Here is a 24480-nt window from a genome sequence, read left to right as displayed (position 1 = left end):
ATTGTACATGGATAACGCAAATCCATTGAGTACCCCAATGGTTATGAGATCGCTTGACATAAATAAAGATCCATTTCGACCCTATGAAAATGAGGAAGAGCTTCTTGGTCCTGAAGTTCCATATCTTAGTGCAATTGAGGCACTAATGTATCTTGCTAATAATACACGTTCAGATATAGCACTTTCTGTAAACCTGTTAGCAAGATTTAGCTCCTCTCCAACACGAAGACACTGGAATGGTGTTAAGCATATATTTTGATACCTTCGAGGAACCACTGATATGGGTTTACTTTATTCAAATGATTATAGACATCAACTTGTTGATTTTGCATATGCAAAATATTTATCTGATCCACACAAAGCTAGATTCCAAACATGATATTTATTCACAAGTGGAAGCACGACTATTTCATGGCGTTCAACAAAGCAAACTATAGCAGCTAGTTCTTCAAATGTAGAGATAATAGCTATTCATGAGGCAAGTCGAGAATACGTTTGGCTAAGATCAATGATGCAACACATCCGAAAAGTATACGGTCTCCAGTTAGAAAAAGAGGTTCCAATAATATTGCATGAAGATAATGCTGCTTGTATAACTCAATTAAAGGGTGGATACATCAAAGGAGATAGAACGAAGCATATTTCACCAAAATTCTTCTTCACTTATGATCTTGAACAAAATGGTAAAATTGATGTTCAACAAATCCGTTCAAGTGATAATTTGACAGATTTATTTACCAAGGTGTTACCTACTTCCAGTTTTGATAAGCTCGTTTACAAGATCGGGATGCGTAAACTCAGAGATATTAAATAATGTTATTATCAGGGGGAGTGAAATAAGTGCTGCACTCTTTTTTCCTTCACCATAATTTTGTCCCATTGGGGTTTCCTTGTAAGGTTTTTAATGAGGCAACTTCTATTACATATTTCTTCTCATCAAGATTATTGGACATCCAAGGGGGAGTGTTATAAACAATTTAACCGTTGGATGTCCAAACCGTTATATATTTTGTCCCATTGGGGTTTCCTTGTAAGGTTTTCAATGAGGTAACTTCTATTACATATCTCTTCTCAACAAGATTATTGGACATCCAAGGGGGAGTGTTATAAACAATTTAACCGTTGGATGTCGAAACTGTTATGACCGTTGGAGACATTATAACCGTTAGAGACGTTATAACCGTTAGAGAAGTAATTGTAGTTATTATGTCTTTCATGTTTTCTGAGTCTATAAATAAGACATGTATAAAGCATCATTGGAATACTGCAATATAGAACAAGAATATATTTCTCATGTCTCTCTTATCTCCATATTTTCTCCTAATTATCTATATTTATTTTACAACAATATATATATATATATATATATATATATATATATATATATATATATATATATATTATTCTAGCGATCTTTTTTTCATGTCTATCTTATTTATCACTTTCCAACACAACAAAGTTAAATTATAATCTTAATAGTAGAGGAAAATGAAAAAAATTAGTTAAGATTCTAATATAATGATGTTAGAAAATGATAGGTAAAATAGACATAAAAAATGATTATATAAGATTAAAAATCAATGCAGTTGCTGTCTTTTATTTACTGATCAACCCGCAATTCAGGAAACCCATGGGCCTGAATACCATGTCCGCAGTACAAGCTTGTTTCCTTGCTGCTTAAAAAAAAATGGAAAGAACAATAATTAACCATCAAATTTGTAACGAATATTTAAAAAACAATAATAATATAGAATAATACTATTTTCACAATTCATATCTAAGTATAGAAAATCCGTTTTTTTTAAAAGAATTATAAGTGATAGTATTTTTATGAACCTATATTTGTTAATACCAAATATAAACAATATTCTACGCAACAAGCCATAAATCAAGGGAGCATCTCAAACAATGTTAGCCTATTTATACACAACTAAAATTTCTATCTTAAACATCCAGTTTAACTCAATTCCTAGGCCAAAAGGTTGGGAATAAAACATCCAAGTATTAAGCAAGCCGCAAAAGGTGTAAGGAACTGGTAACTGAGGAAATCAGTACTTTGAGTGCAACAATTGGGAAGACATCTGCAAGTGAGACTTTCCACATTTCATCGCCCTCTCATAGAGCTGCCATCATGGTTCCTCTGGCAGCCTCGCGCTTCAGTGCCGCAGCCTTCCCACTGCCGCGGAAGTACATGTATACTTGCTGCAAATATAAATCAACTATCAAACAAGAAAGCACAAGTAGAGTCGAAAGAATACCAAGGTACTGCTCGATTATGAAAATACCTGAATAACCCAAATGCTTAGCAGTGACTCAAGGCAGAAAAATCCAAACCCAATAAAGTAGAATATCTGCAATTCAGCACAAGTATTAGTATCATCATTTAAACACATAATCTAATTACCCGAGAGAAAATATACCCCTCTTCTTTGGAACAGAACAATATCCAACTATTGTTGTATGACTCCATATGGAGAAGCTAATAGCAAATTAGAAGCCAAAAAATAATAATATAATTGGAACATACCCCAACCATTGCATTGTCAGCCAACAACTCAATCGCAGGTAGGATACCTCTGTCCCCAGCATAAAATCATACAACAAAACCATTAGTTCGAGTAAAAGTGCAATCACAATGAAAAAAGAAAAATTATTGCCAAAATATAACTGATTTAAGTGATATCTGGAGGAACATGCCTTCATCCCAACACAACAATTAAAAATAATAATTAATATGAGATATTCATTAAGTGCAGTAGACACAAAATCATGCGGGGTAAATTGCCTCCAAATGATGCCCCTTTAGTTAAATAGTTTAGGGACAAAATCCAGAACAGAATCAATTAGAGCGATGATATATCACACAGCCAGATGGAAACAATGCAAAAGCAATTCCTGTAGTAACGGCTAGCAAAATGGGATCAACTTATTCCCAGTGTTTTCCTCACCTCCCAAAGATCAAATCAGTGAAAGAGCAGTTAAAGAAGAACGTCAGGTCACAGATTAAATAAAAGAAAGGCAAGATTAGAAGGGAACTCACGTGAGAGATTTTCCTTTGAAGATAATTGGAGGAGCAACTGCAGCAAAAACGCAAAAGAGAATGTGCAACTGCTCGAAGAAAATGGTAAAAAGGATAAGAGCACTTGACAAAATTAGCGCAGAATGAATGATTACGGTAGAAAATGTGTAAAACTTGCCATGTAACACATGAAAAACCAGCCAAACTTCAGAGCACTGTCCGTCCTGCAAAAGGAGATGGCACGCAACTATAAAACAGAAAAATAACGATTTGGAATGATAAAATCAGGTAAAAAAACGATAATGAAGGGATCCTGAACCTCTGATAATAAAATGGTTCCTTTTCACAATACTAACATTCCAAAAAATGCATTTACATCTCAATGCTTTTTCAACGCAATTTAGTCAAGGCTTCCCACTCTTTCCTCCTCCCGCACCCTCTTCCAACGGAGAAGACAAGATTAAGTATTTCAGAAGGTCAACTTTGCATCCACAAACTTTTATCACGATGACAATATTGCTTTATAGGGTGCCTTTTTGACCCTAGTAAAGCAAAATTTGAAATATCTTACCGTTTAATTATTTTGACAAATAATTTATGAAAAATGTTATATTTATAAATTTTTTATTTATAAATTTAATTATATATTTTCAGAAATAGAACCGGCTACAAATATATTACCAAAAATATACAGTGTAATTTATAAATATAGTTTATTTCATAATTTATTAATTTAACGTGAAAATGTGTTTAAGTCATGCATGAGATGTGTGAGGCTTGTGCAAAAATGAGAACATCTAGAGATATAAATGGACTAGGCCGACCTACAAGAGTTTACAGCCTAACTTATATTAGGTGAGTCTTAGCCTGTTGCAAATAGTAAAATAGTACACATCTCATATAAGCTTTTGTACAAACAGCGCATGTATCCATGCATGACATTAACACAGTGCACATCTTTTCCTATTAAATTAGAGCACGTTTGTTTCACCTTTTAAAAAAAATAATTTTTATCTCTTTTTTATTTTAGAAGTTCTTTTTACAAAAGTTAAAACTATTTATATTTTTATAAAAATATTTAGTTTTTGAAAAAAATATTTGGCTTTTGACTTTTGCTTTTTTTAGAAGTTAAAATTTTTAGCTTCTGGAAAAAGTAGATTTTTGACTTTTTTGTTACTTATGTTTTTTTTAAAAGCAGACATCCAAATAAATTAAAATTGAAAAGTGTTTTTTTTCAAAAAAAAAAAAAAGTTTTTGAAGAAAAAAAAAACCCTATTCAAACAGACCCTTGGTACATCTTTGCCACACAAAAAAAGGAGAGACTAAACTGGTGAATAGTTATATAATTTACTTCCTTGGATCAGAGAGCCTCCTAGTGGCTTACACTATTTCGCATAAACCCGTATGTACATACTTTTGTTACATTTACATATTTGATGCTTCATAACGGTGATAAAACCTATCTAGATACATTGATAATTTTTCCGAGCTTAACAAAAAAGGCTGAAACCAATTGAATATCCATCCGAAAAGAAAAATTAAATTAAATTAGATTAAACTACCTTGCAGCGCGATAAAGAGGGCGATACCACATAACATAAGATCCGGGAGCGCCGGAAATAAAGTATATTATGGCAAGAAGCCAGATTATTGGACCTACAAGGTTAGACAAGTCCGTGTGAACAAACGCATGGTCTACTATGATTAAAGGACCAATATCTGATTTGTAAAACAAACCTTCTCCTTTGATCCAAGCCACAGTAACTGCCACAATATTCCATATAAGACATATAATCAAACCTGCAGATTGTTCCAAAGTTCAAAACTTAAAACGGCCATAAATAAAGTAAGATAAATGCTGACAAAAAGATACTTATACAAGAAATTTTTATTGACGTCATGTCTCCCCAGAAAAAAAACCAGGAAAAGTAAAGAGAAGAAACGAGAAGAGATAACCTTGGCATATACTTATGCAGAAGTTACAACAACATTGTACATGAGTTTCAAAGTCTTTACATTTGTTATGAAATTCATTGAAGCATACGTATGTATATACGTACATGTGTGTAAGTTTAAATAGTAAAAAAGAAAGGGGTATTTTACTAAAATATAACAATCACAACATGTAACAAATATACTAAACTGACATACTAAGCAAAAGACTTGAGTATTTTTTATTTTAAATAATTTCTAATTTCAGTTATGGTTTTGAGCATAAATGAATGTCAGAAAATTATGAAAAACATCAGTATACCCACTGCCTAAGTGTCCAACTTGTGAATTGATACTGAAATCAATATAAGTTGCTAGCTCAACTATAAACTATAGATTAAAGGAAGCAAAAAATATATAGACTTTGTAAATATTAATAACCAGAAAACAAGTAGTTAGTTGTTGTGACTTAAACACAACCCATAACATAAAAATTCTGGGCTTCAACATACCCAACCATGTAGTAAATGCAACATACTGGATACTTTGAAGATGTATCGGTATTTCATTAGCAATGTTATGATGAATGATGGGGAAAAAAGGTGGCCAATTTTTGTCCTCTATAACTATCCCAGCTGCAAAAAAAAAAAAAAAAAAAAATGTAAACCACCAAATTAAAGGCACAACACCTGTTGGCTTCTGTAAGTATAGATGTACTCAAAATACCTCGTGCTATAGCATCTTCCTTTCGTTTTAGCTCCTACAAAGCATCACGACACAAAAAATATTATATAGCAATCGCCAGGCTAACTCATAGCATCATCTAAGTGAACTGATTTGGATTAAAAATATTATATGACTGCTTATTAAGGTAATAATCTAAAAGCTAATTGAAGTACTACCCATGTACTAATACTGATTTGTTAAAATGAAAAAGGACAAGTGACCATGTATCACAGAAATAACATAAGCCACTCTGTCTAACAATTTAGGTCCCTGTTATTTATTAATTTGGACTTAATAGAATTATTTTTAATTTTTGGCAAATATTGAATTTAACAAACCAAGTTCTTATTATAAGTGTTGAGATATATAAAACTATTAATGTAGCCTCACCCAACAGCTTAAACTTTTGGGTTGAATTGGTTCTTTACATGTAATCAGAGTCTCGGTGTACCGGGTTCTTTACAATAAGTAAATTGTGTTTTAAAGCAAGCAAACAAACAAGAAATCAGGATGAATAACCTGTTCCCTTCTTTTCAATTCAGCCTCTCTAGCTTGAAGTTCCTTTTCCTTTGCCTTGATATCCTAAAGTTTTAAATAGCATAATTAAATATTTGGTCAGCAACACTAAGACTTCATAGTTTTGACATTTATCTCAACATTTTCATATTCTAGTCTACCTTTGAGGAATCAAGTGGAATGTCAACAGTTGCCCCGCGATCATAAGGCTCAGGAGGAAGGGGTGAGAGCTTTGATGTTGCAGGGGGAAGACTTCCTGGGTTCTGCAGAAAAAAAAAATGTAGAAAGTTAATGAATGAATAAGGCATTATAATAGATGGCAATATCATATTTTATATGTTTGCAAAACACAGAATTTTAAGGAAATGAGCATGAAAGAGATGCAAACCATGTAGAAAGGAAAAAAGAAAAAAGAAAAAGACATTAAAACAGAAGCAAGATTCCAAATCATTTTTTATTTGAAGACTGTGGTTACTACCACATACTGTTGTGCCACCTTCATGATAACAGGAAACACCATAACAACATATTAGCAAGTCTATCTAAAATTTAGCTCTCCATGATCCTGTGTATATTGCTTTTTCTTGGCCTTATCCCAACCAAACTTTTCTGGTTGTAAACTTGTAGTGTCCTACATACTATGCAATAAAGGACTAACCTTAGTGCACAAAGGCTCCCTATTTTTGCGAGGGTAGGAGTGAGGATAAATTAAACCCAGCTCTATCCTTGCTTTTTTTGCAAAAAGATTGTTTTTCTAGACTCGAACCCGTGATCTTCTTATACAAAGACGTAACCCTACCACTTCTCCAAGCTAGAAAAAAAGTTATGAGGAAAACCTGGGCAGTTACTTGATGAAATTACAAGAAGCAAATACAACTCTAATGGCCTCATGTAACCTACCCTCCCGAAATTGTCTATTGACAGTTTTATCTTATTATAGCCATCCAAGGTCGCACCAAGAAGATCGCCTTAAGATAGTATTTCAGGGAAACTACGTAAAATTTGCTGCTTAGACCCCTTACAAGGAAACCTTGCACTGAGAACATATCTTTTCTTTCCAGCTTCTATTTTAAGAAATCCTTCCCTCGGCTCCTGCATTCAAAAAACAAATGGCTGCACAAACTGACCCAACTTGGTTCCAACTCCCGCGGACCCCCACCATTCATAATGTCTCAGATGAACCTAACATCAGATGAGGTGCCATTCTCATTGTCCATATATTCCTGATATTTCGGAGTTTTCATTGTAGGCTATAAAAAAGGAACTTTTTCTTCAAAGGAATTCCAAAGATACACCATCTGTCCTTACTCCTTTCAAAAGTAAATCCTGTCATCATTTCCTATTTCATTGCTGAGGAAACAGCTGCAACTGCTCCGACCCCCCTGATTGTCTTCCAAAGCCCTATCCTTGAGACTCCTATAACCGGATGGGACATCTATTCCTTTTTTGTACAAGTTACATCCCTAAATCATCAGTTTCATAGGAATAACTCCATGGTTCACTATGAAGTTTTATACTGAGAACTCATGGGTTCCATGGTTCTAGCTTCCCAACTTGAGTGGGAGAGGTATCTTAGTAAAACTAATACCACCCTCGCTTCCTCTCCATTGGAATCTCCTCCTATCTTCATCCCCACAACAGCTTCCACAATAACACTGTTGCCATCTATATATAACTTCTGCAACTGATCCCACAGAAATTACTCCCAATAGTTATTGAACATTACCACTATACCACTCTCACTCCTACATGATAAGAAAATATTAATTCTAGACAACCTACTGACAACTGTTTTGCACTCTGCAACAAGCAAACACCTTCGTTCGATGATAGACCAAAACGAATCAATTAAGTCAAACATGCCATTACTATAAAAACTACAACCTCTATCAGACAACTAGAACTAAACCTTTTTGTCTCGTGAAATCTCAACAAATATACCAGGGGTCCCTTCCGACCTATCAGTATATAAATATATAAATTAATTACAAAGGAGAAAACTCTAGACAAATCAAAGCTTCAACCTTTCAAGTTCTAGATATTAACACCAGTTAAGGTACTATAAACTATGCAATGCCCTTGCTCAAACAAAATACAGAGGATACATATAAAAAGTTAAAGCACACCTGTGCTTCCTTTGTTTGTCAAAATGTGATTAAATAAAGTGTTGTGAGTTAATATAATGGTAGCAGTGAGATGAACGGGAGAGCTTACAGTAGTATAGAATGCACCTCCACCATAATTTGATTGCCCCGACGCTTTTCCTTTAGCTGCTCCACCCTTATTAATGAAAACGCATAATTTTTTATAACTTAAAATAATAAGAAAGCAAAGCTAAAAGAACTCAAAACCTTTTAGAATTATTACGATTGTTAAAAGTAAGTCAATGGTGAAAATAATTTTTTGAAATCGTGAACTTCTGCGGACAAATCTTTGTACGTTCATTTCCAATGGTCTTCTTGATCTCAAAATACGATAATAGATATATAACCAAAAAAAAACTCAAATATCGTTACGTTACGTCGTAGAAACACAGAATGAATGAATCACAGAATTCGAAATCTCAAGTTCTAAGATCTGACAAATGAACAGAGTCTACAACATTGAACAACATTCAAAAGTTGTATTATATGATCAAGCATCTACAGCAAGTATTGCCTATTAAGCTACATTACGAATTTCATTCAATTCATCAATGATCTAAAAAATACCACAAAAGAAAAAAAAAAACGGATCACATCATCGGCACCTCGAATCAAAGGCCTATCATTATAAACAAACATGCAGTTTGCAATGCGAAACACGTAATTCGAGAAAATGTGTTATCTACAATGGACAGAATTATGAAAAGGAACAAAACATACGGCGAAGGGATTAACATCTTCTTCGGCGAAGGGGTTGGAGTCGTAGCTACCCATGGGATTTGGGGCAAAAAACGGAGATCTAGAAAGTGAAGAGAGTTCTAAATCGCAATTAAGAGGAAAAAAGAAAATGAATATTTGATTTGATGAGGTGAGAATTAAGAACGGAATCAAAAAATGAGGGAGAGAGATATTTGTTGTAGTGTTTGGTAAAGAGAGAGAGAGAGAGGCTTAGGAATGAACGGCTTCTCTTCACTCTTGCGATTTTGATGATATAATAGTTTGTTAAGTGGGAACGAAAACTGTTAGAGAAACGAAGAAAGAAACTGGTTCGCGCGAAATGTTCATGCATATCACTGCATCTTATAACGAGCGTCGTGTTCATGCTGCGTCTTTTGTAGTTTATACGGGTTGGCATTTTTTTTTTAGAAAAGTTATAAGGTACGTTTTAAGGTAGAAATTAAGGTATTATCGTAACAATAAATTATCTGTATTTACTTCTAAAACAACGTCATTTTAGGATTGAAAGATTAAAAATTTATAATTATAAAGATTATAATAACCCTGAAATAAATTAAAATTACAAAAAATATCATGATTTTCGCCTCAAAACGACGTCGTATTGGACTTACTGTATATAACTTATTTGCAATAACCGCAGAAAAAATGAACCTTTGCTGTAATTATAATTTATTTCAGGGTTATAATAGTTTTTTTTATTATAATTTTTTAATTTTTCAATACAAAACAACATCATTTTAGAAACAAATATAGATAACTTATCGATATTTACGGTAGAAATATTAAAGCTTTTATTTATTTATTGTTTGTAACCAAATATGTTATAATTGTTGGTAAAAATTTATTTATTTTAGTATAAACATCGTGAAAAAGATTTTGACATCTCAATAGTTATTATCACAATAATAATTATTTTTTATTTTGTATCAATACATGATTGCACGATAATGAATTGCCTTTAAATCAAAATTTGAATTTTTTTTTCATGTAATTTTTTTTGTTGAAAAACAACAAAAGGAAAGTTTAACTGAATTTATTAACTTAGGTCACATTGTCCGAGATTAATTTTAGAATAGTGTTGTTTGTTTTATTTATCTCTGGAGTGTCGTAATTAACAATTTATATAGTTTATGTAGTGACAATTGTGTCCATTGAACTTTTTTCTTTCTTTCTTAACTAATGTTGCCTTGTTAACAGTTGTGCAAGTAATGCGCGTAAGTATACGCGACAACAAGTAATATAGGGCTGTTATAAGTCTCAGTTATCATTCCCACAAGGATCGTTGGCGTTTTGAAATGACTAAAATTTGTAATTGCTTAAAACTGAGTTACTATTTGAGAATAAAAGAAATAAAATTGTAAAGTAAAAAAAATAATCTAGAATGGACCTAAAACACTAATGTTCACTTTTCTTTTAAAATTTTCTGAATTACTTTCCTAAGTTATAAAATAAGGAGTAAGAATGAAGCAATTTTAATGACAGATGTGACAAAGATTTTGGACACAGAACAGAGATTGAAATATGAAATAACAAAGGAAATTAGAAATCTGAGTTGATAAAGAAGTTTAAAAAGGTGGGTTGAGTTCTGGCTCTCCTTCCCCACAGTGCTTGAAAAATAATTTGATTAACAAAAAAACTCATCCTAAGATTCTCAGTTAACAGAACTATATTGTTAATTTTAATCTCTTAAAAATTATTTTATCCCATAGTTGCCCACTTCCATATCTCTATGCCAAGTGGGATTAGGACTCTTGAGACTCAGGTCCAATATTACATGAGGACTCATTCATTTCTGAAATGAGATCCCTTAGATGATTTCTCATCTAAGTCCATGTGTCTAATGCAGAATCCAGAGTTAGTTGTTTCTCAACAACTAAATCCTAACCAAACCTCTGACATTCGGCCAAAATGCAGATAATTTTAAACATTAGAAAAAGCATTAAACAACTGAGATATAAAAATTAAAACCAGAAAATCAAACATTTAACAAGCACTAAGGTTTGGGTATCACCTAAACCCAACCTCTAAAAAGTTAGCCACTATCCATATGGATGAAGCTTACAAACAGTAACAGAGAACTACCGAAATCACAAAATAAAAATTCTAAAAACTAAGTTACAGCACTGGCCTAACAACCGGCAATCTCAGTGCTGTAAAGACATGCATCAAGTTCATCAAATGAACCAGAATCTCATTACAAAACAGAACTTAAAAGAAAAATAAAATAAAAATTGTTCAGAAAGCAAAAACTAAAAAACGATAAATCAGAACCAGGAGAGCAACGCATGACTCACTCCTCAGTCCCTTTTTATAGGGCTCATTTCCTTCTTTGCACGATTTTCTTCTCCAGCTCAGCAGGGGTTACGCGCTTCTCGCGCGTTGCAGGTAGGTGGTCCCCAGCAGCTCCTTCCTCAGACAATCCGAATGGAATTTTTGCTCATTTAACCCGTACGTAGACTTGCGCCCACAAATCGCTCCAGCCTCCACTCTCAAAAAGTATCCAGCTCATCCACTCAGCAAGGGGTTGTTGTTTTGACGTTTTCTGTATAAGGAAAGGGTGACTAGGGTTTGGTTAATCTCTCAATGAACCGTGGTTGAGGGTTAATCTTGACAAATAAACCAAATATAGAGAACGGTTTGGCTTTGCAAATCGATTTGTGGTCAGGAACTTTGGATGGGTGGTGTGGATTTGTGGTCGAATGATGGTCGGTCGTGTGCTAGGGTTTTCTAGCAGCCCTTTTCTTCTCGTTTCTGACTCTGTCTCTTTCTTTCTATCCCTATCTCTTTCTTTCTTTAATTTTCCTTCATCTGGGCTTTTTGATTGACAACAGGTCCAGCCCATATCTTTTCTTCTTGCTTTTCCTTTTCTTTTCTTCTTGCTTCATTTCCTGATGAATGTTAATAAAATGGGCCTATAAAATAACAAGTTTAAGCCCATTAGCACTTAAGCCCATTAAATTTCAGCTCAACATGAATTTTTGGGGTATTTTAATCACAAAAGTCATTCATTTCTCACCAATTACACTCTAAACCATATGTTCTAAGTCTCATTAAAGAGACTTATCAACTAACATTGAGCTTAATTCAAACCACTTAATGATTAGGTTTTTCTCTCTTGATTTTAAGGATTAAGTTAAATATCTTAAAAAGCAAGAACTGATTGAAAAAGTATATGAATTCAATAAAAGTGAATGTTGCCAAAAACAATTTGCATAAAAATCATGATTTTCATGATGAATACTCAATATATTAAAAAAAATTCATTAAATTTTATGAGTAATTTATAAAATGCAACTAGTTTTAAAAGACAATTCTTTTCGGTATTCACGGGAATTTGCATGACGTAGCAGAGATTCTTTGTCTAAGAGCCCGTTTGTTTGAACTTTTCAAAATAATAATTTTTATCTATTCTTTATTTTAGAAGTACTTTTTATAAAAATTAAAATTATTTATATTTTTATAAAAATATTTAATTTTTGAAAAAAATATTTGACTTTTGACTTTTGCTTTTCTTAGAAGTTAAGATTTTTAGCTTTTGAAAAAAGTAAATTTTTGACTTTTTTTGTGACTTATGCTTTTTTTAAAAACAAACATCCAAACGAACTAAAAATGAGAATTGCATTTTTTCTTGAAAAAAAACAGCTTTTGAAAAAAAAAACCCATCCAAACGGATCTTAAATGTAGATTAATGTCAATACCCAATACCTTATACCTACTATAAACGTGCAATCAAATATACGTTAATTTGAACCATAGAATTGAGACCCAATCAACCCCCAACACAAATAACCGTTCATCCTCTTAGACAATAAAATGACAAAAGGCGTTTTCCATTTCACAAATAACATCAATATCAAATTAAAATGCTTGCAAGTGAATAGGTACAAGGATTATCAAAATTTCATTATCAAGGATGAACATAAAATCACTAGGATGCACAACGGAATTACATTTCATTATCAACAACATGGAAGAAGCAATCATCAAACAAATGGGTTAATTACCAGGACACTAACAACATGAACAAAACATGGCATGGTTTAGCGAACCATGAAAAAGATCACATATATATAAAATTATAAATATAACTAGCTAGCTACATGAGTACGAGGACTGTTGGTGGCTACAATTCTCTGAAGTTGATTGGACAAAGCTGCTGGCAGAATTTTGCATTTCAAGGTTGGATGGGTTAGCACTTCATGGGAAGAAATAAAGCATGGAGGCATGTAATTGAACCCTCCTTGGATGATATATATATATATATATATATCTCAAACTAATTGAGATTCAGAAATCAGCAGGAAAATCTTTGCACGTCCATTTTCATGTTCAAATATCACTACCATCTTTTCAATTTTCATTTGATTCATTTTGCTGAGATTCCTTCCTTATCATATTTAATAAGTACAAGACAACCTCTGACATTGCTGGCCTAAATTCTGGCTCCGACTGCATTAGATACATCAATGACAAAAAAATCAATTCCATGGCAAAGAGATTAATAACCTTATCAATACTGAAATTTAAGTTCAGATAATAAAAATCTTACCTGAATACATCTAGAAATAATATCTGCAAAATTTGACAATGATTTGGCAGGGTAATGTCCCTTTAGAGAAGGATCAACCATCCTTGATAATGCATCAATGTCATGAAGTTGATGAATTGCCCATCTCACCAGAAACTGCTCCCCTCGAGGGCGCGTCCTGTCCAAGATGTTCAGAATACATGAATTAACTCCATGATTACGCTGGAATTATATGCTAAAGTACTTTGGTTAAGGGTTCTGTTGGTGTTTCAAGGCTGTTGTTGATGTCCTATTTTTTAGGAGTTAATTAGTTGTTTTTTAAATTGATTAGTCTTTTGTTTAGGAGTTTGTTTACTGCATTTTACTGTTATTGCTTTGTTAGTTTGTTGCTGATTTTGTGGACCAACAAAATCAGCTAGTTAGTAGCAACTGCATGAGCTCAGTTTTGTATTTAAAACAAGTTCATTAGTCAGAATAAAAAAATAAGCTGTTGCACAATATTGTTTCTGATGTTTGTTTTTCTCATAAAAGATCAACATTGGTATCAAAGCCTTCTTGATCTTAAGGGGCTGTGAGTGACTTGAGAAATTAATGGAGGGAGGATCGAGTGGTTTTTCAGCAATGGCTCCACCAATATTCGATGGAGAAAATTATCAAGCATGGGCAGTGAGAATGCAAGCCTATCTAGAGGGTTGCGATTTTTGGGAAGCTGTAGAACAAGATTATGAAGTTGCTCCCCTTCCTGATAATCCAACCATCAATCAGATCAAGTTTCATAAGGAGAGGATAACAAGAAAAGCAAAGGCAAAGTTTTGTTTATATGCTGCTGTCTCACCTGCCATTTTCAGCAGAATTATGGCTTGTGAATCAGCTCAAGCTATTTGGGACTTCCTCAAAGATGAGTATAAAGGAGATGAGAGGATTAGAAGCATGAAGGGGCTGAATCTAATCACACAATTTGAGAGATTGCAGATGAAGGAGTCTGAAACAATTAAGGAGTATTCTGATAAGTTGGTAAATATTGCAAATCAAGCAAGAGCTCTAGGCACTGACCTCTCTGATAATAGGCTAGTGCAAAAGGTTCTTGTCTCCTTGCCCGAAAGGTTTGAAGCAACCATTGCATCTTTGGAGAATACCAAGGATTTGTCTCAAATCAAGTTGGCAGAATTGCTAAGTGCTCTGCAAGCACAAGAGCAGAGAAGGTTAATGAGGCTTGAAGGAAGTACAGAAGGAGCTTTGCAGGCTAAAGAACAGCATAATGTAAGATGGAAGAAAGGAGATGACAGTAGTGGTTCAGAAGCTGCTGCAGGAGAGAACAATGCAATCAACTCTAAGAACAATTGGGGCGGGCATTCCTCATGTAAGCATTGTGGAAAGCAGAATCACCCACACTTCAGATGTTGGAAGAGGCCAGATGTGAAGTGCAGAAAGTGTCATAGGCTTAGACACATTGAAAGGTTCTGCAAAGAAAAAGGAGATCAGCAGCAAGGTGAGGCACATGTTGCAGACCAGCATGAGGCAGATCAATTATTTGCTGCCTCTTGTTTCTCCTCTAGTGCTCCATGTGATAGTTGGCTTGTTGATAGTGGTTGCACAAATCACATGACAAGTGATGAAAAGCTATTTAGAGACCTTGACAAGTCATTGCAGTCAAGAGTGAGAATTGGAAATGGAGAGTATCTAGAAGTGAAAGGTAAAGGGACTGTAGCAATAGAGAGCTATGCTGGAACTAAGCTGGTTTCTGGTGTGATGTACGTGCCTGATATTGATCAGAATTTGCTGAGTGTGGGCCAGTTGGTAGAAAAGGGATTTAAAGTGATATTTGAAGAAGGGAAGTGTTTGATCTTTGACTCAAATGGTCAGGAGCTGTTCAGAATAAAGATGCAACAGAAGAGTTTTTCTCTAAATCCCCTTGAGAAGGAGCAAGCGGCATTCAAGTGTCAGGCTAGTGATTCAGAAATATGGCACAAAAGGTTGGGGCATTTTCATTACAAAGGCTTACTATTCATGCAGAAGAATGAAATGGCAACTGGGTTACCAATCCTGGAGGAGCAGATCACAAGGTGCAAAGCTTGTTTTTTGGGCAACAGACAAGACTTCCTTTCAAAGAATCCACCTGGAGAGCTACAAAGAAGCTACAACTAATTCATACAGATCTTTGTGGTCCTCACGTGACTCCTTCACTAAATGGCAGCAGGTATTTTCTTATCTTCAACATGGAGGAGTGCAACAGTGTAAGTACTCCAATGGGTCAAAAGGAAAAGTTTCAAAAGAAAGATGAATCGGAATCTGCAGATGAAAGAGTTTATAGGAGTTTAATTGGCTGTCTTATGTATCTCACTGCAACTAGGCCAGACATTATGTTTACCGTAAGTGTCTTGTCTAGGTTTCTTAATTGTCCAAGTGAACTGCATATGGTAGCTGCAAAAAGGGTGTTAAGGTACTTGAAAGGTACTCTTTCATATGGAATCAAGTTCTGCAGAATTCAGAAGTTTAAGTTGCAAGGGTATTCTGACAGTGACTGGGCTGGATCAGTGGATGATATGAAAAGTACTTCGGGTTATTGTTTTACATTTGGGTCAGCTTGTTTTTCTTGGTGTTCAAAGAAGCAGGAAATAGTGGCCCAATCAACTGCAGAAGCTGAGTTCATTGCAGCTACTGCAGCTGTAAACCAAGCATTATGGTTGAAGAAGCTGATGGATGACCTGCATTTGGAGCAAAAAGAAGGCATAGAAGTATTTGTGGATAATCAAGCTGCTCTAGCTATTTCACAGAATCCAGTATTTCATGGAAGAACAAAGCATTTTAAGATCAAGTATTATTTTTTGAGAGAAGTGCAGAAGGCTGGAGAAGTGAAGCTAATGTACTACAGTTCAGAAAACCAAATTGCAGATATATTCACCAAGTCATTTAATGTTAGTCGATTTGAATTTCTCAGGGAGAAGCTAGGAGTGTGCAGCACTTGATCCAGGAGGAGAATGTTGGTGTTTCAAGGCTGCTGTTGATGTCCTATTTTTTAGGAGTTAATTAGTTGTTTTTTAAATTGATTAGTCTTTTGTTTAGGAGTTTGTTTAGGAGTTTGCTTACTGCATTTTACTGTTATTGCTTTGTTAGTTTGTTGCTGATTTTGTGGACCAACAAAATCAGCTAGTTAGTAGCAACTGCATGAGCTCAGTTTTGTATTTAAAACAAGTTCATTAGTCAGAATAAAAAAATAAGTTGTTGCACAATATTGTTTCTGATGTTTGTTTTTCTCATAAAAGATCAACAGGTTCTCACCTGTCATAGGACTGACGGCCTGTCAAAAGTTCTAACATAACAACTCCAAAGCTGTACACATCACTCTGGTAAGTGTAAATTCCTGACTCAAATTCTGGAGCCCCATAGCCATAAGCTGTTAGTAGTTGTCCTGAGAGCTGAAAATGAAAATGCAGGGAATGTAATCAGACTGTTTATAATGAAAATTACACTGACAAGTATTTTATGGAATGCTACTGACCATTGAAGTACTATAGTTGCACCAACTACTTTAGATGGAACAACCAAATACCGCTTTTATATTTTACACAAAATTTATCTTGAAAAATTGTGTATTTAATTGGAGAAGAGTACATTAGGAGGATTCACTTTTTGAGTGAAAATATTAATATTCGCATGCCTATGCTAATCATTCCAGTGCGGAGTGATTGCTTCACAATGATGCTTTAAAAAATACATAATTGAGTTATACGTAATGGGAAATTACCACAATCAAAATTGGCTATTAGGGAGGTTAGTCCACAAGAAATTTATGTTTTTTGTCACAGAACTTATCTTACCATTTCCTTCTTAATGGGGAAACATTTTTTAATAATATCTAATAATCTCTTACCTGACTTACAGAACCTTTGGTTATCAATGGAGCCAAACCACATTCAGATACACGCACGGATAGATCATCATCAAGGAGAATGTTAGCGGACTTGAAATTTCTGTGTACAACAGGTGGCTGACATTGCTCATGCAAGTACCTTGATAGAGGGGGACAACATCAAGTATTAGATTCAGAAAGTTCCACATCAAGAAGCATTATGGGTAGCTATTATATTTTAGCAACTTAAACTTTAGAAAGTTCTAGTATATATACAATAGCAAGTTTATTAATCCCATGTTTTTAGCAAAAACTTCCAGCATTAAATTAACCCACTGAGGGATACTTAAAAATTCAGGCAGGACAACCTAAATTTGAAAATGAAAACATTGATCAACGATAAGCTACAAATCAACAACTGGGGGCAAATATTTTGTCTTAATGTCAATAGTTACTTGACTTACTCTAAGGCTCTAGCTGCCCCAAGTGCCATCCTAATGCGAGCATTCCATGACAGTCTTGTTTTGAATTCATCATTTGAATGGAGGGCATCCTTCAGTGACCCATTACTGCAGTACTCGTAGATCAGAAGCCTTTGACCGTGCTCTAAACAGTATCCAACAAGCTCAACAATATTTGCATGCCGGATTCCGTCAATACTGTTCACCAATTCAAGAAATTCATCATCCTTTTGCTGATCTGAGACTCTCTTGTCTAGTTTCTTGACAGCAAGTTTCTAACATTCATACAGAAAGAGTATGTGTCAAGATTCGAATCCAATCAGGGCATATATATAATTTACAAGACTGTTTGAGCAAGGGAAAGAGAAAAATAGAGAAATTTGAAACAAGAAGTTATTCAAAACATGTGATGGACAAATATCCTTTAGCCAATTAACATGTCATTCAGGAAATGTCTTGGCAAAAATATTGAAAACAGAAAAGGGCAGGGAAAGACACGTAGCTAACCCGAATCATGAATAAACAATTTTCCTTAAAACGTTTTTGAAGTTCTTCAAGATTCATACATCTAGAAGGATCCTCTATAGTTGAGTTGGCTCAAAGAAGGGTGGAGTCATTTATTTATATTTTATACACTGCATCTAAGGGTGAGGAAGACTTGTAAAAGAAAAATTAAGTTCAACAAATGTGAAATACACATGTTATCATGCTAGCACAACCCATCGGAGAACAAACCACAACTCAAATGGATAAATAAAGTCATGCTTCTTTGCCATGTTTCACCTCACAGACAAAAATGACTGTCATCTATCCATCAAGATAAAAGAACATTTGAGAGACTACACAAAAAGAAATCACATTAATGTAATATTACTAGCTACCTAAAGGTGATTAAAGTTTAGGAAAACAAATCATAACAATGGATTAGACAGGGCAAACAAACAAAAAGCTAGTGTGTGTACTCTGTTTCATCATTACATTCTATATAAATCAATGCAACTGATAACCAACAATCCTACCTTCCCATCTGGAAGCTCTGCCCTATATACACTCCCCAGCATGCCTAATCCTATAAGATTGTCTTGAGAAAAGCTATTTGTATACTGTTGAAGGAATGCAACGGTGAAAGATTTAGCAAAAGTGGGAAGCACTGGACTTTTTTTGGAAGGATTGATGTCAGCCCCTCTGCGGAATGTGCTTGGCTCAACAATCACCGTCTCAGCAGGAAGTGGTGGAGGAGGTGGAGGTGGAGGTGGAGGTGGCATTGAATATACACCTAGTGCATTCATATCTATTGCATGATCTAACTGATTTGGTATTGTTCCCATTCTTTGCATATCCTTCTCTTGCTCATCTTGTGGCTTTGGAATAGCCCTCACTTTCCTTGTCTCTGCTTGATGATCCTCTTTTGATCTCACCACAGCTACTTTTGGTACTGCTTTTGAAAAAAAATGAGAATGTGAAATGGTTATATAGGTGAAATCCTTGCAAGGACAAATTAAATGTTAGAAAATATATATATATTTGCCTTTCTCAGTTTGACTCGGTGGTTGGACTAAAGCCCCGTAATCCCTGGGATTAGGTCTTTCACCTCCATATGCACCATTTTGATGTTGCATGGGAATTCTGTCAACCCGTTCCCTTCTGCTACATTTTGGAATAAAGAGAACTAGTCCCAGTAACAAAATAATAAGCAACAATACACCAGCAATAGATATCCAAACCACCCTTTTGGTGTTATTCTTCGATTTCCCAGAATTTGATTGCTTTACTGCAGTTGGTCCAGCAGCCTGTTTAGTAGGTATGCGTCCAGAAGATGGCGACCCAGAAACTATAATTCCTGATGGGGGAGCTGTCACTGGAGAGCGAGGTGGATGAGCTGGAGCTACAGTAGCATTGCCAATAATATCAAAAGGGTTTCCACTTTTTCTGCATCATAAAAATCACCATGAGTTATTGAAGCATATATATCACTCAAATTTCTGATGTGACAGAAATCAGCAAAGGAACAGAAAATAGAGGAAACATTGATTAAGGAATAAACACTTTATTTTTCTAATATAGATACAAGATAGCTGCAATAACAATAATACTAATAATAAAACTCCCCTTCGAGTCCTGGAAATACATCAATAGTATAGTGGCCACTTTCTTCAGTGAAGTTTACAATTTATCATGATCCTTATTTTGACAAGTATTATAATCCTTCTTCAAACCCAATCCAATTTAAATTACAAAGGCCAAACACTTGCACATTTAACAGAGACACATATATTTCGATTTATACACCATATTTTGATCACACAAAAATCCTGCATCACAAATTATTTGGAAAGTTTGAGTGCAAAAAAAGAGAGGAAGAAAAACACATATAACTCATCAATTGCACACTGACTATTACACATCTGAAATTATATGCCTCTAACCCTGGAAACTTGAGACCTATATTAGTTTACATTACATGTGTGGTTTCTATTGCCTGATTGTATAAATGGAGGTAGCATATGATTGGTTGTTTTCCAGAAATGCAGTGCTATATGGAACTATGCAGAAAGCCCTGCCAAACTATTTTTATTTTTCTATCATCAATTCCCGCTTTTTGCTTAATGGTGAAACTGCAAACCTTCGGAATTAACAGGATTGCAGATATCTTCACAAAAATGTAGTCAAAAACGAGTTCCATGTCCATCTTCACATTTCTAACTAGCAAATTATTTCATTTAAGCAAAAAGAAGCAAATACTTTATGTTTTAAGGTTTTCACCTGAAGAAAGGGATGCTTAACATCTTTTGAGGTATTGGTCCAGAAAACTGGTTGTTCTCGATATTCCTGCTCAAATAGGGTAGAATAAGCACGAATTTAAAAAGAGAAGGAACTTAGCTGAAAAACTAAAAAGATGACATTAAATCCTATCATTCCATTTTTCCATAAGTTTTACAACCCATATCAAAAACAATTCTCTAAACTTATAAGTTAAAATTAAATAATTAGTCCCAACAGTTTCGCTCAATTTAAATTTTGGTCCTCATGATTATTTTTTATGGATGTTGCCACATTGATCTTTATAATTTCATTCATTTAAAATTTTAATTCCTGTCATTAAAGTATCTATTTCAATGTTTTCTACTCGTTTAGATTTTAATCCTTATAGTTTTTAATCATTAAAATATTGATCTTTATTTTTTATGAAAAGTAGGTCTTTATAATTTTTAACTATTAAAATATTGATCTGACCAAAATCTAAATAGGTAAAACTATATCGATTAAATTTAATCAAATGAAATTACAGGGACTATAATTGTTTATTTTAACCTAACTAATATCAATCAAAATTTATATGAAACAAGGTTAAGATAAGAGAACTACAAATTTTGCAGTAGAAGGCCTTCTAAAACATCAAGGGTCCCAGACAGTTTATTGTTCTGTAAATCTCTGCCAACAAGGAAAAAATCAGATTGATTGAAAGAGACCAAAGAAATAAGTTCATAAAATTCATCTTACTAATACAAAATACTCACAAGGAGGTCAGTGCTGACAAATTCCCCAGAGACGGAGGCAATTCCCCACTTAAATTATTATTTGATAAATCTCTGCACAGCAAATATTGGCTCGTCAAATAAGTTTTATGTAAAATGGAGCGCAAAGAATCTTCATTCAACTTTAAGTGTGTGTGTGCGCGCGCAGGCGTACGTGTGTGTATATAGTTGAAGGAACAGATTGAAATGAGGGCCTACAGATTGGTCAATAGCACAAGAGACTGAAAAGCATCTGGTATTTCTCCAGTTAAAAGATTGTCATTAAGAGACCTGAAAGGATATAATTCAATCTCATTTAGATAAACTTGCAATAACAGTTAACATCAGCTATCATAGAATTTAATATAAAAATAGATAAAGCAAGAAACTTACATGGCAGTCAGTTCGGTCAATGTGGATAAAGAGGTTGGAATACTTCCAGAGATTTGATTATCAGAAAGAAAACTGCAAAAGCACAAACCATCATGCCGTTTTGCACAATTTGTTGGAAGAGGTAGAATTACAAAAGTAGGCACCACATACAAGTTTTGCAAGGTGACTGGCAAACTGGATGGAATAATTCCCCCAATGTGGTTGTTGCTCAAAATTCTGCCCCAAAAGACATGAAGCAAATAGTAAAGGTGATGCAGAAGAAACACTTAAGAAGGATGACCACTGAAATTCAAAAACTGGGGAAATGCAATACACATGTAAACATATACTAACACATGTAATTACTCATGCCATTCAGGGAAAGCAAGCCAGCAAGAGTGGAGACGAAAGATAGTGTGCTATTTACATTTTTCTGATAGAAACAAATTCTCCCAAGCTATCCCCCAGTTCTCCTCCCAAATTTGCACCACTCAGAACTCTGTGGTACATTAAATGATAAGAGAGCTAATAGTCATTTATTTTGAGCAATATCAATCAAAATGAAGAAGCAAGAAAATTTGATAACATACATTTCCTGTATGAGTGAACCATTACATAGAACGCCTTGCCATGCTTCTCCGCAGGGGTCTCCCGCACTAGAAACCCACCCAGGAAGAACAGGGTTGCCCAAAGCAGTATATAATCTATTAATTGCAGCAACTGATACAATTGCAAAAATTTAGAACTCTCATAACAACAGCAGATAGATGAAAATAATCAAGAATATGTTGAGAGTAGCAATTCACTAGCCCTGCATACATTGGTCTAGAGGCAGGAACCACAAGGTTATATAATTTTGATTTGAATGAGAAATATTTGAGCATACTACTGAACAAAAGAGGCACAGGAGCACAAATTCAACACTTCAGTTTTGCAAGGGAGGTAGATTGAAAACCCAAAGCATCACTGTAGAGGAAAAATGGGGAAGACAAAAAAGGGAAAGAATCATTACCATCAATGGGATTAGTGTCTGCAAGTGAAAACTGGACTATGCAGATAAACATAAATCCCAATAAAATTTGTCCATGGATCTTCACTCTCTTGTACAGTGAATCAGATCTCTCCTCACCCATTTTTCTCCAACTCAACCTTAATCTTCAGCTTAATTACTCCTATCTGCTGAACCCAATCACCAAACCATCCTCCTTCCCGACTGAAAATTCAGCAAGTACCCTGAAAATTCAATCCACCAAAACCGAATTGCATAACTTTTAAGTCAATCAAGCAAAAACAACAACAAAAAAAGAAAAAAGAAAAAGAAAAAAACCAAGACAAACCCATCATTCTACAAGCACAAAAAAAGCATAAGAAAAAGTAACACTTGAGTATTATACATGCGCAACGAGAGATGAAATCTGAGAAACGAAATGAAACTTACTTAAGAAAGAAAGTGAAGAAGTTTGGGAGGTAATGCTGAAAATCTTGAGACGAAAACAAAACCGGGAAAAGAGATAAAAGAAAAAAGGTTTGTGGAGTCTGCAAAATAAACTTAACGGCTAAGATTCAGAATGAGATCAGTAGTGGGAGAGGGAAACGGACACACTGCATTCTGAGCTTTTTTGGCTTATAATTATAATAATGAGTGTGATTAAAAAATAATGGTAAAAACCCTAACCTTTAGAAAAAGCTGGAAACAAGGGAAAAGGTTAAGGGGTGTGGAAAAGCTTCACCGAAGGATGTTCTGTTCTGTTCTGCAACACACTCACTCTCACTCTCTGTGTATGTTTCTGGGTATGTGTAATGTGTGTGTGCGAGCAAATTGCCAAGTCATACATATCTTCTATGGGGAGTCTCTTAGTAAGGTGAAATTAACGTTGCCACGCTCCCTCATCAACGCGTACGGTTTCTCTGCCATGCCATGATGCTGCCTTTGTTTGATGTTTTTAATAATGGTGTCCATAGTCCATACTATGTTCCTGTGCCTTGCCTTGTCTTGTCTTTGTGTTACAACGAGTCAATTATTTGTCAAACTAGCATATGTTCTTGCATAAAGAATAATGAACCATAGCTTCTTCTTTTTTGTGATTTAGTGGAAATGAAATTGCATTAATGACAAAGACTCGTGATGGAATTGTTGTTGATGTGTTATCATGTAAGATTACATCCAATTCCTTGTCATTAAATATAATTTATGGAGATTCGGTTTTTTTGCTAAGCTTGGCTCACTTTTCTTAGCACATGATTCCCCCTTTCCCCAATGTTTTTATATTACTATTATAATGTCAGGCATATATGCATTGCTATATTTTAGTGGGGTGTTTGAAAATAAAATTCTTGGCTATACAATATTTTTCAAATTTGGAGCAAATAATTTCTCAAGAATCAGCCATGACTCGTGATTTATTGTTTGATTTCTACTAACTTATTTTTCTATCATTGTGGAATGAATGATGGTGTGCTCGTGGGCATCGCGTGCTGTGCCTGCGCGTGAGTATGTATTCGATGGAAAAATGTTACTGAGAATTTTAATTGAAATTGCAAGAGAACTGTTAAGTACTTTTTGACTAACGGAAACTTGTTCCTTAAGTAGTACGAACTACGAAGATTATTTAAAACATTTTATGAGAACATAGTGTAAATCAATTTTAATGTTACTATATTATTATACTTACATTATAC

At 34.5% G+C, this 24480-nt stretch overlaps 2 protein-coding genes across 7 annotated transcripts; both read right to left on the bottom strand.

The window, feature by feature from the left end:
- Positions 1-2115: 2115 nt before the first annotated feature.
- LOC133292326 (secretory carrier-associated membrane protein 1) lies at positions 2116-9111 on the bottom strand. 4 transcript variants are annotated; one of them, XM_061490729.1, is made up of 13 exons: positions 9054-9111; positions 8408-8466; positions 6355-6456; positions 6197-6259; positions 5678-5711; positions 5464-5586; positions 4757-4819; positions 4582-4675; positions 3198-3243; positions 3041-3108; positions 2528-2576; positions 2286-2351; positions 2116-2202 (listed from the first exon to the last, which is right to left on the bottom strand). In XM_061490729.1, exons 1-13 carry the CDS (start codon positions 9109-9111, stop codon positions 2116-2118), a joined length of 912 nt encoding a protein of 303 aa, XP_061346713.1. The 4 variants fall into 4 exon arrangements, with proteins under 4 accessions (XP_061346713.1, XP_061346711.1, XP_061346714.1 ...); XM_061490727.1 differs by having other exon boundaries at positions 8408-8473; positions 9058-9111; XM_061490730.1 differs by lacking the exon at positions 8408-8466 and having other exon boundaries at positions 9058-9111.
- Positions 9112-13358: 4247 nt separating this feature from the next.
- Positions 13359-23599, bottom strand: LOC133292328 (protein STRUBBELIG-RECEPTOR FAMILY 3-like). 3 transcript variants are annotated; one of them, XM_061490733.1, is made up of 18 exons: positions 23477-23552; positions 23240-23337; positions 22814-23034; positions 22392-22521; positions 22229-22300; positions 21973-22038; positions 21823-21894; positions 21649-21720; positions 21433-21504; positions 21281-21346; positions 20678-20743; positions 19443-19843; positions 18934-19349; positions 17918-18189; positions 17475-17613; positions 16883-17019; positions 13625-13781; positions 13359-13524 (listed from the first exon to the last, which is right to left on the bottom strand). In XM_061490733.1, exons 3-18 carry the CDS (start codon positions 22932-22934, stop codon positions 13426-13428), a joined length of 2358 nt encoding a protein of 785 aa, XP_061346717.1. In that variant the 5' UTR covers positions 22935-23034; positions 23240-23337; positions 23477-23552; the 3' UTR covers positions 13359-13425. The 3 variants fall into 3 exon arrangements, with proteins under 3 accessions (XP_061346717.1, XP_061346718.1, XP_061346719.1); XM_061490734.1 differs by lacking the exon at positions 23240-23337 and having other exon boundaries at positions 23477-23599; XM_061490735.1 differs by lacking the exons at positions 22392-22521; positions 22814-23034; positions 23240-23337; positions 23477-23552 and having other exon boundaries at positions 22156-22286.
- Positions 23600-24480: the final 881 nt, after the last annotated feature.

The sequence above is a fragment of the Gastrolobium bilobum genome, unplaced genomic scaffold, assembly GCF_033153095.1.
Source record: "Gastrolobium bilobum isolate Gb01-03AN ecotype WA unplaced genomic scaffold, APGP_CSIRO_Gbil_v1 utg2134, whole genome shotgun sequence".
NCBI lineage: Eukaryota > Viridiplantae > Streptophyta > Magnoliopsida > Fabales > Fabaceae > Gastrolobium > Gastrolobium bilobum.
This window is presented reverse-complemented; position numbering and strand designations above follow the sequence as displayed.